General features: G+C 44.5%; 1 protein-coding gene across 1 annotated transcript in view; it reads left to right on the plus strand.

Annotated features, from left to right (window-relative positions):
* C2 (complement C2) overlaps positions 1 to 9,753 on the plus strand; it is a 36,020-nt gene extending 26,267 nt beyond the window's left edge. Inside the window, exons 14-18 of the mRNA XM_030197320.1 lie at positions 5,158 to 5,234; positions 5,718 to 5,809; positions 6,088 to 6,211; positions 8,065 to 8,114; positions 9,319 to 9,753. Of these exons, the coding sequence (XP_030053180.1) occupies positions 5,158 to 5,234; positions 5,718 to 5,809; positions 6,088 to 6,211; positions 8,065 to 8,114; positions 9,319 to 9,513 (538 nt within the window). The 3' untranslated portion in view covers positions 9,514 to 9,753. The remainder of the gene's footprint in view (positions 1 to 5,157; positions 5,235 to 5,717; positions 5,810 to 6,087; positions 6,212 to 8,064; positions 8,115 to 9,318) is intronic.
* The last annotated feature ends 7,481 nt before the right edge of the window (positions 9,754 to 17,234 follow it).

Here is a 17,234-nt window from a genome sequence, read left to right on the forward strand (position 1 = left end):
CAAGGCAACACCAGAACACTTACAAAGAGCATTCTATAACTAGGCACATGCTGTTATGCTTGCCTTGTTTGTATAAGTGCACGGAATAGTAACATAGTAAATGATGGCAGGTAAAGACCTGAGCGGTCCATCCAGTCTGCCCAACAAGATAAACTCACTTTACATGGTATGTGATACTTTATACCCAAGTTTGATTTGTCCCTGTCATTCTCAGGGCACAGACCGTAGACGTCTGCCCAGTACTGTTCTTGTACTAAGTTCTAAAGCTAACATTGAAACCCCTTAAAATTTACACTCCAGCCCATCCCTATCTATTGAGTCACAATCTGGGCATAGACTGTAGAAGTCTGGCTAGTTCCCGTTTTGTTTCCCAATTTCCGGCGTCACCACCCAATCTCCACTAAGATTCCGCGGAACCATTCCTTCTAAATAGCATTCCTTTGTGTTTATCCCACGCATGTTTGAATTCCATTACCGTTTTCATCTCCACCACCTCCCATGGGAGGGCATTCCACATATCCACCAACCTGTCTGTGAAAAAATACTTCCTGACATTACTCCTGAGTCAGTCCCGCTTCAATCTCAATTCATGTCCTCTAGTTCTACCGCCTTCCTGTCTCCAGAAAAGGTTTCTTTGTGGATTAATACCTTTCAAATATTTGAACGTCTGTATCATGTCACCCCTGTTTCTCCTTTCCTCTAAGGTATACATGTTCAGGTCAGCAAGTCTGTCCTCGTACGGTTTGCAACGCAAATCCCATACCATTTTAGTAGCTTTTCTTTGCACCGCTTCCAGTCTTTTTACATCTTTAGCAAGATACAGCTTCCAAAACTGAACACAATACTCGAAGTGGAGCCTCACCAACGACTTGTAGAGGGGCATCAACACCTCCTTTCTTCTACTGGTTATGCCCCTCTATATGCAGCCTAGCATCCTTCTGGTCACGGCTGTTGCCTTGTCGCATTGTTTCTTCACCTTTAGGTCTTCAGACACCAACACCCCAAGGTCTCTCTCCTGAGTCGAGCTTACTAATCTCTCCCCTCCTATTCGGTATCTCTCTTTTTGGTTTCTGCACCCCAAGTGCATCACTCTACACTTCTTGGCATTAAATTTTAACTCAAAATACTATAGAAACCTCATTATCTTCTCAAAACTATTTACATAAATATCTTTAAATATATAGTGATAGTGCTCAGTTTCGGGTGCATGTCATTGAGCTAATGAATAACTCATTAAGTCACACCTATGCCCACCATCATCGCACTATGTGTTCTTCCCTCCTTACCAGTTATTTCTTGCGAACCTCTCCACTCTATTACAGCGTGGAGGACTTTTATACGCCTGTCAAAAATCTCTATAATTTAGGGTTTTAACAAATTATGCAATTATTCAGGCTTTCACTTATCTTGTAGGGGCGTGCTGTCTCACATGTTCTTAAATAGTGCTGATTGGTGAGTTATAGCTCATGTTGTCCACTTTCTTTTTTCTTCTTTTTCCTTTTGCTTATTCCATGCTCCCCAATTCCGTACGTGAATAAAGTGATGCCACACACCGTGTTCTCTATCTTTGTTTTCTCCATCCCGTTCCCTATATGCACACATGTTTCGCTTTGCACGTCCTCAGGGGAACGATTAACTGTAATAGAGAAATATATTTATTTATTTGTTACATTTGTATCCCACATTTTCCCACCTATTTGCAGGCTCGATGTGGCTTACATAGTACCGTAGAGGCGTTCGCATATTGTGGTATGAACAAATACATTAATGCTGTGGTAGAATAAGATTCATGTGTAACAGACACATTAAGGAATCGTAGAGAGGAAGAGTTATTATATGTCCATTACGAGCTTTGGTTTCGTTGTGTTGCAGCGTACAGGCATTTAAGTTGGGTCGGTAGGGTAAGCCTTTTTGAACAGGCTAGTTTTTAATGATTTCTGGAAGTTTAGGTGATCATAAGTTGTTTTCACGGCTTTTGGTAATGCATTCCATAGTTGTGTGCTTATGTAGGAAAAGCTGGATGCATAGGTTGATTTGTATTTGAGTCCTTTGCAGCTTGGGTAGTGGAGATTTAGGTATGTTCATGTTGATCGTGTTGTTTCTAGTTGGTAGGTCTATGAGGTCTGTCATGTATCCCGGGGCTTCGCTGTAGATAATTTTATGAACCACCGTTCTCATTTCACTCCTATCCATCTAGTTACTGAATGCATCAATCCCTTTCATCTATATATATTCTTACTGGCATATAAAAGTCCTCCACGCTGTAATAGAGTGGAGAGGTTCGCAAGAAATAACTGGTAGGGAGGGAGGAACACAGAGTGCAATGACGGTGGGCATAGGTGCGACTTAATGAGTTATTCATTAGCTCAATGACATGCACCCGAAACTGAGCACTATCACTATATATTTAAAGATATTTATGTAAATAGTTTTGAGAAGATAATGAGGTTTCTATGTATTTTGAGTTTCACTAACAGAGAAACTGGGACTTTGGTTTAATTCCCCAGAGACTAATAATATTAAATTTTAACTGCCAGACCCTCGACCATTCTTCTAAGGTACGGAGATCCCTTCTCATCGTTTCTACTCCCGCCAGGGTATCCACTCTATTGGCTATTTTCATGTCATCCGCAAAATGGCCACACCTTTCCTTCCAACCCTTCAGCAATATCTCCCACAAATATATTAAACAGATTCGGCCCCAGCACCGACCCCTGAGGAACCCCACTGCTCACCTTCCTTTCCTCCGAGCGGATTCCATTTACCACCACTCTCTGCCACCTGTCGGTCAACCAGTTTCTTATCCAGTTCACCACTTTCGGTCCTAAGTTCAAACCTTTCAGCTTATTATAAACCAGGGGTTCTTCAGAAAGGGACTACGTTTTTCCTACAATATCCCTGTAAATGTGTAGTTAGATATTGTTGGTGGAGGTGTACATTGTACTTATGAAGGCCTGAACCAAGCAGTTTCAGTGCTGCTAAGTATCTAATATCTAAGAATTTACAGACGATGAGAAGTGGAAATTTCTCTTTTTTCTGTAAATTACAATGGTATTAAGCAGGCCAGGTGAAGCAAGTACCCCCACCTCTTCCCCCCACCTTCCTCTGACCAAGCAAGTGAAAGGCAATGAGCTCCTGCCATTTGTTGTCCATTTGCTGTTCACATGAATGTGTGTATTAACCTTTGAGAGACTTTTAGGATGCAGATCAAAGGAAGTTCCAGGTGTAGGGGGCAGGGTTGACAGAGGAGAGAGAGATAGAAATCCTGTAATAAGGACTGGATAAGAAAACATTATTCAATTGGTTAAATGAGTCTTTTTTGACCCTTCTCACCTTACAGCTTTCTTGCCAACAAAACGGATCACTGGGGTGTAATCTATACCTAGTGATTGGCACTCTTTATTTTGGGATTTGGGAATCCTGTTAACATGTTAGGTGTATTACCTTTCTATTTTTTTTTCTTTTTCCGCTAAATTAGATTCTCCATTGTTTGTAATCTGGGATCATATAATGTGGACTTGAGTTTTATTTTCAATGTATAATATTCCTGCTTTTTCTTTGATATTAATATTGGAAAGTATGATTTTCTGTACAAGTGTTTTGCTTGGTTGTAAAAGTGAAATATTGATAAGTAAAATGTAAAAAAAAAAAAAAAAAGAATAGAGTAGAGTAGAAATTCACGGGAGAAATTCATGAGTTAGGAGGTGAGAGTCTGATACACACAGGGAGAGGGATCTTGGGGTGATAGTATCTGAGGATCTGAAGGCAATGAAACAGTGTAACAAGGCAGTGGCTGTAGCCAGAAGGATGCTAGGCTGTATAGAGCGAAGTGTAACCAGCAGAAGAAAGGAGGTGTTGATGCCCCTGTACAAGTCATTGGAGAGGCCCCACCTGGAGCATTGTGTTCAGTTTTGGAGGCCATATTTTGCTAAGGAAGTAAAAAGACTTGAAGCGGTGCAAAGAAAAGCTACAAAAATGGTATGGGATTTGCGTTGCAAACCGTATGAGGAGAGACTTGCCGACCTGAACATGTATACCTTGGAGGAAAGAAGAAATAGAGGTGGCACGATACTGATGTTCAAATATCGGAAAGGTATTAATCTGCAAACGAACATTTGCCAGCGACAGGAAGGTGGTAGAACTAGAGGACATGAACTGAGGTTGAAGGGGGGGGGGGGGGGGCAAACTCAGGAGTAATGTCAGGAAGTATTTTTTCATGGAAACGGGTGGTGGATGCATGGAATGCCCTCCCATGGGAGGTGGTGGAGATGAAAATGATAACTGTATTCAAACATGCATGGGATAAACACAAAGGAATCCTGTTTAGAAGGAATGGATCCACAAAAGCTTAGCGGAGATTAGGTGGCAACACCGGTAATTGGGAAGCAAAGTTAGTGCTGGGTAGACTTCTACAGTCTGTGCCCTGAAAATGGCAAGGACAAATCAAGGTCAGGTATCCATATAAAGTAGCTCATACAATGTTTATCTTGTTGGTTAGACTGGATGGACCATACAGGTCTTTATCTGCCGTCATCTACTATGTTATTATATTTATATGCATAATTGCACTGTTCTATAAGTGCTATAGCTTGTAACCTCTAGGGGGTGTACGCATGGGTGGAGCTAAATATATAGACCAATGAGTTAATAAAGATTATTCCGTGAATTAAGTGATATAATTCTGCATTGTTAGACAATGAACTAAACAGCAAAAGTTATGATATATTTACTTGTTTGCTCATTTCAAAATCTCATCATTAATGTTTTCTTCATACTTGTAAAAATATATTGTATGCATTTCTAGTCTTAATTATTAAGCCACATAGAACAATAATTAATATTTGGATTATATGGGATATAAGCACCAATAAATAAATAATAAGCGCTGCCATACTGGGACAGCCCGAAGGTCCATCAAGCCCAGCATCCTGTTTCCAACAGTAGCCAATCCAGGTCACAAGTACCTGGCAAGATCTCAATACAATAGATTTTATGCTGCTTATCCTAGAAATAAGTAGTGGATTTTCCTAGTGGGCAGCAGCAATGGAAGAATCACTTCACGTGTCTTACATGTGATATCACAGTTAACACAAACTTATGTTCTTCTGCAGTCTGGGGTCCCAGCTTTCTGAAAGTCTCTTTATTTTGATGTTTCAGGCCCATCTGTCTCCCTTGCACAGAAGCCACAAACCGGGCATTAAAGAAGCCAGCTCAGATGACCTGCAATGAGCAAGGTAGGTGATAGATGGGGGCATGCAATGAAGCTACAAAGTAGTAAATTTAAAATGAATTGGAGAAAATATTTCTTCACTCAGCGAGTACTTTAATTCTGGAATTCGTTGCCAGAGAATGTAGTAAAAGCAGTTAGCTTAGCGGGGTTTAAAAAAGGTTTGGATGGCTTCCTAAAAGTCCATAAGCTATTATTAAGATGGACTTGGGGAAAATCCACTGCGTATTTCTAGAATAAGCATTATAAAATGTATTGTACTGTTTTGGGATCTTGCCAGGTACTTGTGACCTGGATTGCCACTGTTGGAAACAGCATACTGGGCTTGATGGACCTTCGGTCTATCCCAGTATAGAAACAGGTATATACTTATATACTTGAAGAGCAGCTTCAGTCTCCATGGCTTTCCCTCTATGGTTGGGGGCAGGGGCTAGGGGAATGGGAGAAAGAAGTAGTTCCCCTAACATGGCCCTTCTCCTTGTCTTCTTAGAAAAGTACCTGATCTCCGTCCATGATGTCCCGGCACATTTCCATACTGCTTCTGGTAGAAAATTGAATGCTAACATCAAGGCCCAGGACCAGGTATGCAGGTACCATGCATCCTGCCACCCTTATGGTGTCCATCGGGTGAGACAAGCCCAAGGACTGTAAGATCTGTGGGATAGCAGCATATGAGCTCTGCCCAAATCTATTTGTACCAATCGATGTACAGTTTCCATTCTGCATTTGCCAGTTCGAAAATGACAAGTGCCCTTCTCTATTACACTGTCTCTCTCTCTTCCTCCACCTCTTTCAGTTTCCCTGGATCTCTCTCACTCCCTTTGTCTCTCCCTGTCACCCTGTCTGTTATCTTTTCACAGAAAGATACCTGTAACAATGAGATCTCACGCTGGCCCGACTTCGAGAATGTGACTGACATCCCTGGATACACTTCACAGTTCCTGTGTACTGTTATGCAAGGGCGTGATGTAGCGGCTTGCAAAGGTACCACCTGGGGAAGCCACCTACCTCCCTCCTACCCCAGAGTGAAGGTTCAAATATGCACAAAGCCTTTGGTATGAGAAACCTGGCCACTAAACACCTGTCTGGGTGATATTCAGCGCTGGCCAGGTAGGTAACCAGTGGCATAGCTACGTGGGGCCACGGGGGCCTGGGCCCCCCCCCAAATTTCCTCTGGGCCCCTGTTTTCGCTGGCAGGGGTCCCCAACCCCTGCCAGTTGAAGCCTTGTCCAGTGCCGGTCTCCGGCGCCGCATTTCATGCCCTGCTCTGTCTTCCTTTCACATCTGGCATGCTCCTTTTAGTGAAACTGAGCATTCTCAGTTTCACTAAAAGGAGCGTGCAGGACATGAGGGGAAGAAAGAGCACAGCAGGCAATGCGGCGGTGGCGCCAGAGACCGGCACTGGACAAGACCAGCTGATGGGGGTTGGGGACCCCGACTAGCCAAGGTATTTGCTGCAGCAGTGGGAGGGGAGCGGCAGAGCAGCGAGGTGGCGGTGGGGGAGGTGGCGGCGGGGTGGCAGATTAAAATGTGCCCCCCCACCTCAGGCTCTGGCCCCCTCCCACCGCGAGGTCCGGCTACGCCTTTGGTATAAACCGGCCAAAGATATTCCGGGTATTTTGACTGCGTAATTTGGCCATCAGTTCAGGAGAGCTAGCATTAGCGGTGAAGTGCATTTTTTTGTTTAAGCACTGCTGCAGGCGCAACTCAGGCAGGGGAGGTCTTCAGCTTTTGGGGTTTGGCATCCCTGCCAGCTCAGGTATTTAGATTTTGAGGAGCAGAGGGTGGAGACCGGGGGATAGGGGAGAGAGAATTGCATGCTAACCTACGTTGGGCTAAGGCCCACAAAGAATTGGCCGTCTGGCTACGCCTTTCGCTGAATGTGGTCACTGGCTTAGTGAACAATGCTATAGATAAATCCTATGTCTTAAAATTCCTGACATCAGACTGGAGGGCTCTCCCTTGCACAAAAGTCAGGGCCCGGGAGGCTACAGCCAACAGACAAATTTGAAATCTGTTCTCCCCTGTTATATTTCTCAAACTTCCCTCCAGAATTTAACTCCCCCTTACTTTAATGTATCTGCCAATTAGATACCCCCTATTTCCCTTGGATGGACAGGATTTCTGAAATTACTAGTACATCTTGCTTAGTATGTCATTATTACTGAAGTACAACAGCATTGGTGAAGACTGAGGAATTTTTCTAGCCACATTTCTGGGTCAAAATTCTACAAATCCTAGAAACCTATGCCTGATGACATCACAATACAAGTTTTAGATTCTGAGGGTGTGGCAATGGCTGATGACTTCATAGTGCAGGCACACCTGGCTCATGGATTATGGCAATGCCTGATGACATCACAATGCAGATGTTAGATTCTGAGGGTGTGGCAATGGCCAACAACATCATAGTGCCAGTACCTCTAGCTCATGAATTATGACAATGCCTAATGACTTCACAATACAGGTATTTCAGATTCTGAGGGTGTGGCAATGGCTGATGACTTCACAGTGCAGGGACCTCTGGCTCATAGATTATGACATTGCCTAATGACATCATAATGCAGGTATTTCAGGTGTGACAATGGCTGATGATGTCACTGTGCAGGTGTTTCTTGCTCATAGGCCATGATAAGCCTAAAGACAGTGGTAGAATTCCACCTAAGCAACTTCTACTATGCTGATAAGCTCAAGGAAGAAGTAGGTGCACTTGATCCCTCTCCCAGATATCGCGACATGGTCCTTCCATATGCTTCAGGGGGCCTGTACTTATACTGTGGCCTGATTATGTCGCATTAGCACCATGAACTTTGACCTGCTTCTCTTTCTCTTTCCAGGTGAATCTGGAGGAGCACTTTATGTTGACAAAAGTAAGCGGTACATCCAGGTGAGTATCGATGAGTGAAGATAAGTCTATCATTGTTCTTCATAATGTATATGAATTGTACCCGGGCATGTCTGTGGCGAGTACCCCAGAGAAAAAGCATCATCTTTTATCACAAGAAGAACACAGGGACTGAGACTCATGGAGACTTCAGCAAATGCAGTGCAGATAGCAGAGATTCCCAGACTTTCTCAGTTCACAGCACCCTTAGTGTCTAAATAATTTTTTCACGGTGCTCCTAGACCTTACATTTCCTTTTGGGTCTTCTCCCCTCCTCACACCCCCCGTGACAGTGTTGTCCTACCATTGCTGGTGGGGATGCCCAAGCCTTGCCAGCTGAAGAGGTCTGCTGTCTGAGCCCCACCCCCGCATGGTGCCTGGGCAGCAAGGAAATTGTGGTGTAGTTCATCCACCAATGCCAGCATGCCCGCACATGCTCAGTTCATGTGCATAAAGTGGGCATGCACAGGAGTGCCGGCTGAAGCATGCTGCCAATTTACTCGCTGGTCTAGCAACACAAGGGATGGGCTCAAAGCACGGGCAGTAGACCTCGTCAGCTGACAGGGTTTGAGCATCCCCGCCAGCCATTCCACAGATGCCACAATTTTGGAAAGGGCCTTAAAACGTTCCGTAGTGCACAGTTTGGGACCCACTGGCATATGGTCTGATAATACCAGAGGAGACTCTAGTAAAATGTGAAGAGGGCAGGGGATGAAAATACCACAGAAAGACCCCAGCAAAATAGAGAGAAAGTGAAGGGGCAGAAAAGAACGGTGGTTCATTGTAGCAAAACACAAAAAATACCAAGGGGATGAAAATACCGAAGGGAACTCCAGCAAAATGGAGGAACAGTGCAGAGGCTGAAAATGTTGGAGATGGTGAACATGAAAACTGTATGTGATTTCTAGAAAACATGAGATATGCACATATGATCTCTAAGGTAGAGCGGTATTAATGGGCAGATTGGATATCCATATGGTCTTTATCTGCTGTCATTTTCTCTGGTTCTGCCTTTGACTGTAGCAAAGTGCAGGGTTTGAAAATACTACAGCAACAAAAGGCAGAGAGCGGAGGGGCTGAAAATACTGAAAGGAACGCCAGAAAAATGTGGGGATTATTTCTAGTGTTGACTTCCTCTGGGTGCTGATGCTGAGGTTTGTAGGGTGAATTGTTGAAGTTATACTCTTGTTCCTCTGCTCGCTTCCAGATGGGAATCGTCAGCTGGGGCGTTTATAACCCCTGCAGGAATAAAGCGTACGATTTTTCTACTCAGCCCCCGGAACTGATACGAGAGACTCCCAGGCCTGGACAGAACCCTCGAGACTTTCACCTCAACCTCTTCAAACCGGAGATCCAGACCTGGCTGAAGGAGAAGCTAAAAGGGGTGATCAGCTTCCTATAGCAGTAGTGACTGTGTGTGCAGACAGCCCTGGAGATTAACATGTGGACACGCATACACGCAGACAGGGTCATAAGCATGAACACGCACAGAGGAACACAGCAGGGCACAGACACAAGAACACTCACATACATTGAGACGTACACCAGGGTGAACACGCACCCACCAGAGCTGTCAAGTTACCCATTCCAGGATGGAGAATTTTTGGCTGGTCCTAGTTTTAAACTTACATCCCAAAGCAGTGTGGGATTTGTAGTCCATAATTCTATTCATTGAAATCAATGCTGCAGGTCCCATAATGCACCAGGATGAGGTTGGCAGAAATCCAGCACCAGCCAAGATTTCAATGGGTAAAATCAGGAACTAGAAATCCCACACTGCATTGGGATGCGAGCTCACAACCAGGACTGGCCAAAAAGTCTCCCACCTGGACCTGGGTAGCTCTCAGAGCTACCAAGTTACCCATTCCAGGATGGAGACTTTTTGGCCGGTCCTGGTTTTAAGCTTACATCCCAAAGCAGTGTAGTATTTGTAGTGCTGCAGGACCCATGATGAACATAAGAGTAGCCATACTGGTTCAGACCAATGGTCCATCTAGCCCAGTATCCTGTTTCCAAACAGTGGCCAAGCCAGGTCACAAGAACCAGGATGAGGTTGGCAGAAATCCAGAATCAGCCAAAAAGTCTCCTTCCAGGAATGGGTAACTTGGCAGTTCCGATAGGGTTGCCAACTGGATTCAGTGGGTTTGCGAATGGGGTAAACCTAAGATTGGATCAACCCTGTCAGGTGAATCTGGATCCAGTTGGCAACCCTATCCAGATTCACCTGACAGGGTTGATCCAATCTTAGGTTTACCCCATTGCATGCAGGGACATGTAGTCTTCTTTTACGGAGGTAATTCAATTGGGATAGCAGAACTACAAGTCCCTGCATTCAATGGGGTAAACCCAGGACTAGATCAATCCTATTGGGCAAGTCTGGATCCAGCTGAGAATCTGTAATGTGCATGTCCAAAAATCCAAGACTCTGCAGTACCCTGTCGATGAAACCTGGAGTGCCCATACAGTCACACAACATCAAACCGTTGTGATCTCACAGCCATCTCCAAAAATATCTGCCTGGACTCAGAGTGCCTCCATCGTTTGTTCTCATTATCTGCTCAATGAAGCTAGTCAAGGCAGACAGTTTTCACAGTGATATTTCTCCCCTGCCCCTTCCCCATTAGAAAATAAGTGAGAAGGTGCAGGGCTGCCAAGGGGTGGGGGGGGGGGGGGGGCAAAATTCCCCGGACCCAGGCCTCCAAGGGGGGCCCGGTGCTGGGGTCTCTCTCATGCTCCTGACGGGACAAGGGGGATCATGTCCCGACAGGAGAAACAGAGAGAAAACTCTGGCACTGGGCCCCTCTTGGAAGCTGCGGAGGACCCAGAGGAGCAGACACTGCAGGTCTTCCTCCAGCGCTGCTCTTCACTCTGCCCATCGCTTGCTAAGCGGTTGCTTTTCCTCTCAGGCGCACATGCTCGCTTTTGAAACCGAGCATGCCCCGAGAGAAAAAGCAGCCACAAGGGCAGGCAATCAGCAGAGTGAAGAGTCAGCGCTGGAGGAAAACCTTTTCTGCTGGCGGGACCTCGGGATCCCCACCAGCCAAGGTATTTGAATTGCAGCAGCAGACGATTGTGGTGGGGGAGCGGCAGAAGGGGGGGGGGGGGTGGCAGCCCTGCCCCGGGCCCAGTTCAGTCTCTCGAGGGCCCTGAAAAGGTGGGCAGGGCTGTACGTTAGAAATCCAGGGGGTTTGAGAGAGAGTGTGATATGCCAAATTGAGGGGAGGGAGAGAAGGGTGCTGGACCAGGTGAAGGAGAAAGGGTAAAGGGGAGCCTCAACTTATACACTGGTCACAGCAGTTTTCCTTATTTTTCTCCCCAAAACTGGCCTCAATTTATACATAATATATAATTATACATGAAGACATATTAATATAATAACACAAAACTTGTCGTGTGCCATCCAGCTCCATCACCGAACAAGCAAATCACAGTGCCAGATTTCAAATGCTATGTCAGGGATCAGCGTTCGTCTCCAAAATGTACACATCGATATTATTCCAGGGTGTGTGCGATTGCAGACGAGTGCTGATCCATGATGCAGGATTCAAAACCCAGTGCCATATCGAATACATAAGTGCCTTTGTTGAATTACAAGCAATTTGCTCGTTCAGCGGTGGAACTGGACGGTGCACACGACAAGATACTTACCTAGAAAGTCCTAGTTCTCCATTTTAAGATAAGTTAGAAGCACTTTAAGGACAACACAAGGTCATTGGTTACCAGCCATGTACAGAGTTTTTTGAGGTTTTGTTTCTGATTCATCAGCGAATTTATGCTAATGTAATCTGTGTATTTTCTTAATATTCTGATTATGTATCAGCCAAGGTGATCTTTACGATCTGAAACGATAATTTCAACATATCGCCTTGTTGAGACTTGTACGCGTGCATTTTCCAGGGCACTTGAGACTTTGTGGGAATGTCCAAAATATTTGAAAACTCACTGGATTTGTGAAGGCTTTTCTAGAGAGATCATTTCGGACTGGACTTGCTGGATGTATAGATGAAGGTTTGAAATGTGGACTGATGTGGTTTTGTATGTGTTGGTTTAAATTATGTGTTTGATTGTAATCCACTTTGGTTAAAGCAGGATATAAATGTAGAAAATAAATAAAATAAATATAAATTTGTGAGAGGAATTTATGGTCTGTAAAATCCTCATGGGAGTGAAACAGGTAAATGTGAATCGACTGTTTACTCTTTCGAAAAGTACAAAGACTAGGGAACACTCAATTAGCACATTTAAAACAAATAGCAGGAAAATATTTTTTCACTCAGAGTAAGTTAAGCTCTGGAACTCATTGTCGGAGCAAGTGGTAAAAGCAGTTAATGTAGCTGAGCTTATGTTTCAATAATTTTTATTAGGGAGACCACAATAAACATATCTAAACAGTGCTGAACTTCCACTCTGTCTTATAATCTAGTTAACATATCTTCACTCGCAAACACAATGGTGACATCTATAGATCCACTTATCTCTCCAGTGACTTTAACATTTTCATCCCCTTCCCTCCCTCCTCCCCCCCTTCCCCCCTGTCCATTTGCTATCACAGACTCTTATTTCGCAGATCCCATACTCTGAATGCTCTAAAGCACCAGTTACATGTTCATTATTTGCCCCTTGGCCTGGGATGTCAGCGTAAGCCAAAATGGGGTCCAACAGGCCCAAAACATCCGAACAACAGGGGGTCGTTGAATTCTCAATGTAGCTGAGCTTATAAAAGATTGGACAAATTCCTGGAGGAAAAGTCCGTAAACCATTATTAAGGTAGTCCTGGTGAAAGTCACTGCTTATCCCTGGGGTCAGTATCGTGGAATCTTTGGGATTCTGCCTTGAATTTATAACCTGGACTGGCCACTACTGGAAGCTGTATACTGGACTAGATGATCTGACCCAGTAAAAAATGATAAGGATCCAGTGACTGACAAAGAGGAGCTGGAAACTGTAGGGTTGTGCCTACACCCTTGCTCCATGTCTGAGGACCCCTTCCTCCACCTGTAACGTATTTGTTTTCTGATAGGAAGATATTATTTGTCCAGGTAAAATGGAGCTATCTGGTTTTCCTAGTATGACAGGTGTGTTCAGTTCTCCACTCACTCTGTCTTTCTCCCAACCCCAAAAAGAATGTGACCCCCACGCCCTGTTACAAAATGAAGAGGCACTTTCATCCACCACCACCACCACCATCTGTGCGACTGCATGCAGCCAGAGATTAATGGACACTGGAAATTTACCTCAGAAATTTCCCTGTTATGTCTGGAATTCCTCATGCTCCAGGACTGTTTCCAGGTACTTCCCCATTCTCTGTGCTTTCGTACTCCAGAGAACCAGGGCTGAGGTATGAAGGATACTGACCTTCAAAGCCTCACTGCTAAAGCTGGGAGAAAAGAGTGACGTACAGTCGAAGCATTTTTACCATAAATAATGGGGAAACCCCATTTGTAGAGGGTGAAGAAAGCCCGGAATATCTCTAGATGCCAAAATCCAGAAAAACACTTGTCCCCGATGTGAAAACTCAGATACAGGCTATTAATTCAGGGCTTCTTAACTCAGTCCTCGGGACACACGTAGCCGGTCAGGTTTTCAGATTACCCACAATGCAGAGGCGTAGCCAGACAGCAGATTTTGGGTGGGCCTAGTCAAGAAGTGGGTGGGCACCAAGTGTTCTCCCCCCCCCCCCCCCCACAATGTGATGAGGCCAGTATCAGCAGCTTAGGAAGCTTAGACTGCTGAAGTGGAGAGCAGTGTTTTCAGCACCATCAGGGGGAGGTCTTCAGCTGGCGGAGCTTGGGAACCCTACTAGCTAGCACTAAATGGGTGGGCCTGAGCCCTAAGTCGATGGGCCCCGGCCCACCCAGGCCCACCTGTGGCTACGCCACTGATATGCATGAGATAGACCTGCTTGCCCTATCTACATGGTATGCATATTCATTGTGGGTATCCTGAAAACCTGACCGGCTAGGTTGTGTCCCAGGGACCGGGTTAAGAAGCCCTGAATTAACCTGATAATTCTGTCTGGCCATTTTCCTAAGACGTGTCCCCAGGGGCTAATTATACAAGATTATAAGCAGGGGGATTCCACTACATCACATTAAACTGGCTGCCGTTTGAAGCGAGAGGGATTTTTAAACTCTGCATCGTGCAAAATGCCAGAATATCTAAACCATTGGGTAAAACTTTGTCTTTGTTTACACCGGAGTCTGCAAATGCCGCTCCGGGACCATGTAAGCCACATTGAGCCTACAAATAGGTGGGAAAATGTGGGATAACAAATAAAATAAATAATACTACCTGAAAAGAGATTGAGAAGAATGAAAGGGAATCTTCTGGACCTAGTATTTCTATCAACAAAAGGTGTCAGATTTAAGACAGTAAACTCAACAACCGTATCCTATCTATCAGCAAAACGGTGGAACGATATGCCAGTGACAGGAAGATCAATATCATAAACAGTCGAAGACTCATGTATTCAGAAAATACATGTGTACGGTACCCCAATACCCCCCCCAACTACAACCGTTATGACCCTAAAATGTAACAATGTTTTTCTTCTTAAAATGTGTCGAGTCTAAAACGTAACAATATACTTGATGTCTTAATGTAAGTTGCGCTGAACTCAGTCCGGGAATGCTTATGACTAATAAGAAATAAAGTAAGTTACCCCAAATAATTACAGTGGAATCTGTGTCAACAGTTACGTCAGCAAATTGTTCTGTAATGCGCTCAACCAACGAATGTTAAAATTCCTAATCAACAGCAAAAGTCTGCACAGATGCCGACTCGACAATTTCTATACTGTCAAGGAGAAACAGGGGTGACATGATACAGACGTTCAAATATTTGAAAGGTATTAATCCGCAAACGAACCTTTTCTGGAAACGGGAAAGTGGTAGAACTAGAGGACATGAATTGAGGTTGAAAGGGGGCAGACTCAGGAGTAATGTCGGGAAGTATTTTTTCACGGAAAGGGTGGTAGATACGTGGAATGCCCTCCCATGGGAGGTAGTGGAGATGAAAACTGTAATGGAATTCAAACGTGTGGGATAAACACAAAGGAATCCTGTTTAGAAGGAATGGATCTACGGAATCTTAGCGGAGATTGGGTGGCAGCGCTGGTAATTGGAGAGTAAAACCAATGCTGGGCGGACTTCTACGGTCTGCAACCTGATCGTGGCTGAATAGATATGGATGGGCTGGAGTGTACATTTTAAAGGGCTTCGACGTTAGCTCCAGAACTTAGTACAAGAAGAGTTCTGGGCAGACTTCTACGGTCTGTGCCCTGAGAATGGCTAGGACAAATCAAACTTGGGTATAAAGTATCACCTACCATGTAAAATGAGTTTATCTTGTTGGGCGGACTGGATGGAGTGTTCAGGTCTTTATCTGCCGTCATTTACTATGTTAATAGAATTCAGCATTAAAGCCATCCAGTCCTGGGGCTTTTGCTGACCTGATATTCATATTAACGTATTGCAGTATGACTGGTGAGTTTAACTTCTCAATTTGAAATAAATTGAGACTGATAGTTCAATCTTTAATATTATTTCAGATTCACTATTGCAATGTATTAAATGTGGGTTGTAGTAATCTCGCTTGTAAAATGTTACAAACATTCCAAAATGTGTTGTTTTCAGTTTCCAGATTTGACAGGGCTACATCCGCAGTGGCGTACCAAGGGGGGGGGGGGGGCGGTAGGGGCGGTCTGCCCCGGGTGCACGCCGCTGGGGGGTGTCGCGTGCCTGTCCGCTATGTTCGTTCTGTGCTCCCTCTGCCCCGGAACAGGTTACTTCCTGTTCTGGGGCAGAGGGAGCATGGAAATGAACGAAGCGGACAGGCACACGGCACCCCCCCCCCCCAGTGGCATGCACCCGGGGAGGGGTTCTTTCGCCAGGGGGGGGGGCACACTGCACCCAGGGGGCGGGGTGCATCGGCGATCCGTCCCAAGTGTCAGCCCCCCTAGGAACACCACTGCTACATCGTTCTTTGTTAAATTGCATTGGCTTCCAGTGGAGGCCCAGTGCAATTTTTAAGTTAAGTATGTTGAGTTTTCATATTGTGTACGGTCAAGCTCCAGAGTATATGATTAATTTGGTGCTGTTACCAAATCATAAGAGTCAGGACATCTAGATGTTACCTGGAACTTCATTAACCAAGTCCTAAAAAGTAGTTTATTGGTCTTTTCCATCAGAATCTTTTCCATACCAAGCAGCAAAATGGTGGAACTTATGCTACTGATAATTTGTATTTCCCTAGGAATGCCTAGCTTTCTGTTTGTTAACTGTGCTGAACTCTGTTTTGGGTATACGCAGGACATAAACAATGTATTATAATGTAATGTTCCAGGTGATTTTTGTATTTAAAAGATAGGATATGACCTCACCTTGAATATTGTGTTCAATTCTGGTTGCTGTATCTCAAAAAATATATATATATATAGTGGAATTAGAAAAGGTTCAAAGAAGAGTGACCAAAATGATAAAGGGGATGGAGCTCCTCTCGTATGAGGAAAGGCTGAAGAGGTTAGGGCTCTTCAGCTTGGAAAAGGGACAGCTGAGGGGAGATATGATTGAGGTCTATAAAATCCTGAGTGGTATAGAACAGGTAGAAGTGAATCGATTTTTCACTTTCAGAAAGTATAAAGACCAGGGGGCACTCAATACTTTTAAAACAAATAGGAGGAAATATTTTTCACTCAACGAACAGTTAAGCTCTGAAACTCATTAACAGAGAATGTGGTAACAGAGGTTAGTGTATATGGGTTTAAAAAAAAGGTTTGGACATGTTCCTGGAGGAAAAGTGCATAGTCTGCTATTGAGACAGACATAGGGAAGCCACTGCTCACCCTGAGATTTGTAGCATGGAATGTTGCTACTCTTTAGGGTTCCAGAATCTTGCTACTCTGAGATTCTTCATGGAATCTTGCTATTCGTTATGATTCCGGAATCTTGTTACTCTTTGGGGTTCTGGAATGTTACCATGATTTGGGTTTCTGCCAGGTACTTGTGACCTGGCTTGGCCACTTTTGGACACAGGATACTGGGCTAGATCAACCATTGGTCTGACCCAGTATGGCATGTTCTTATGGTCTTAGTCTGCATAGTTTAGCTCTTTGGCTCAGTATTT

Source organism: Microcaecilia unicolor, chromosome 3 (genome assembly GCF_901765095.1).
Source record: "Microcaecilia unicolor chromosome 3, aMicUni1.1, whole genome shotgun sequence".
Taxonomy (NCBI): Eukaryota; Metazoa; Chordata; class Amphibia; order Gymnophiona; family Siphonopidae; genus Microcaecilia; species Microcaecilia unicolor.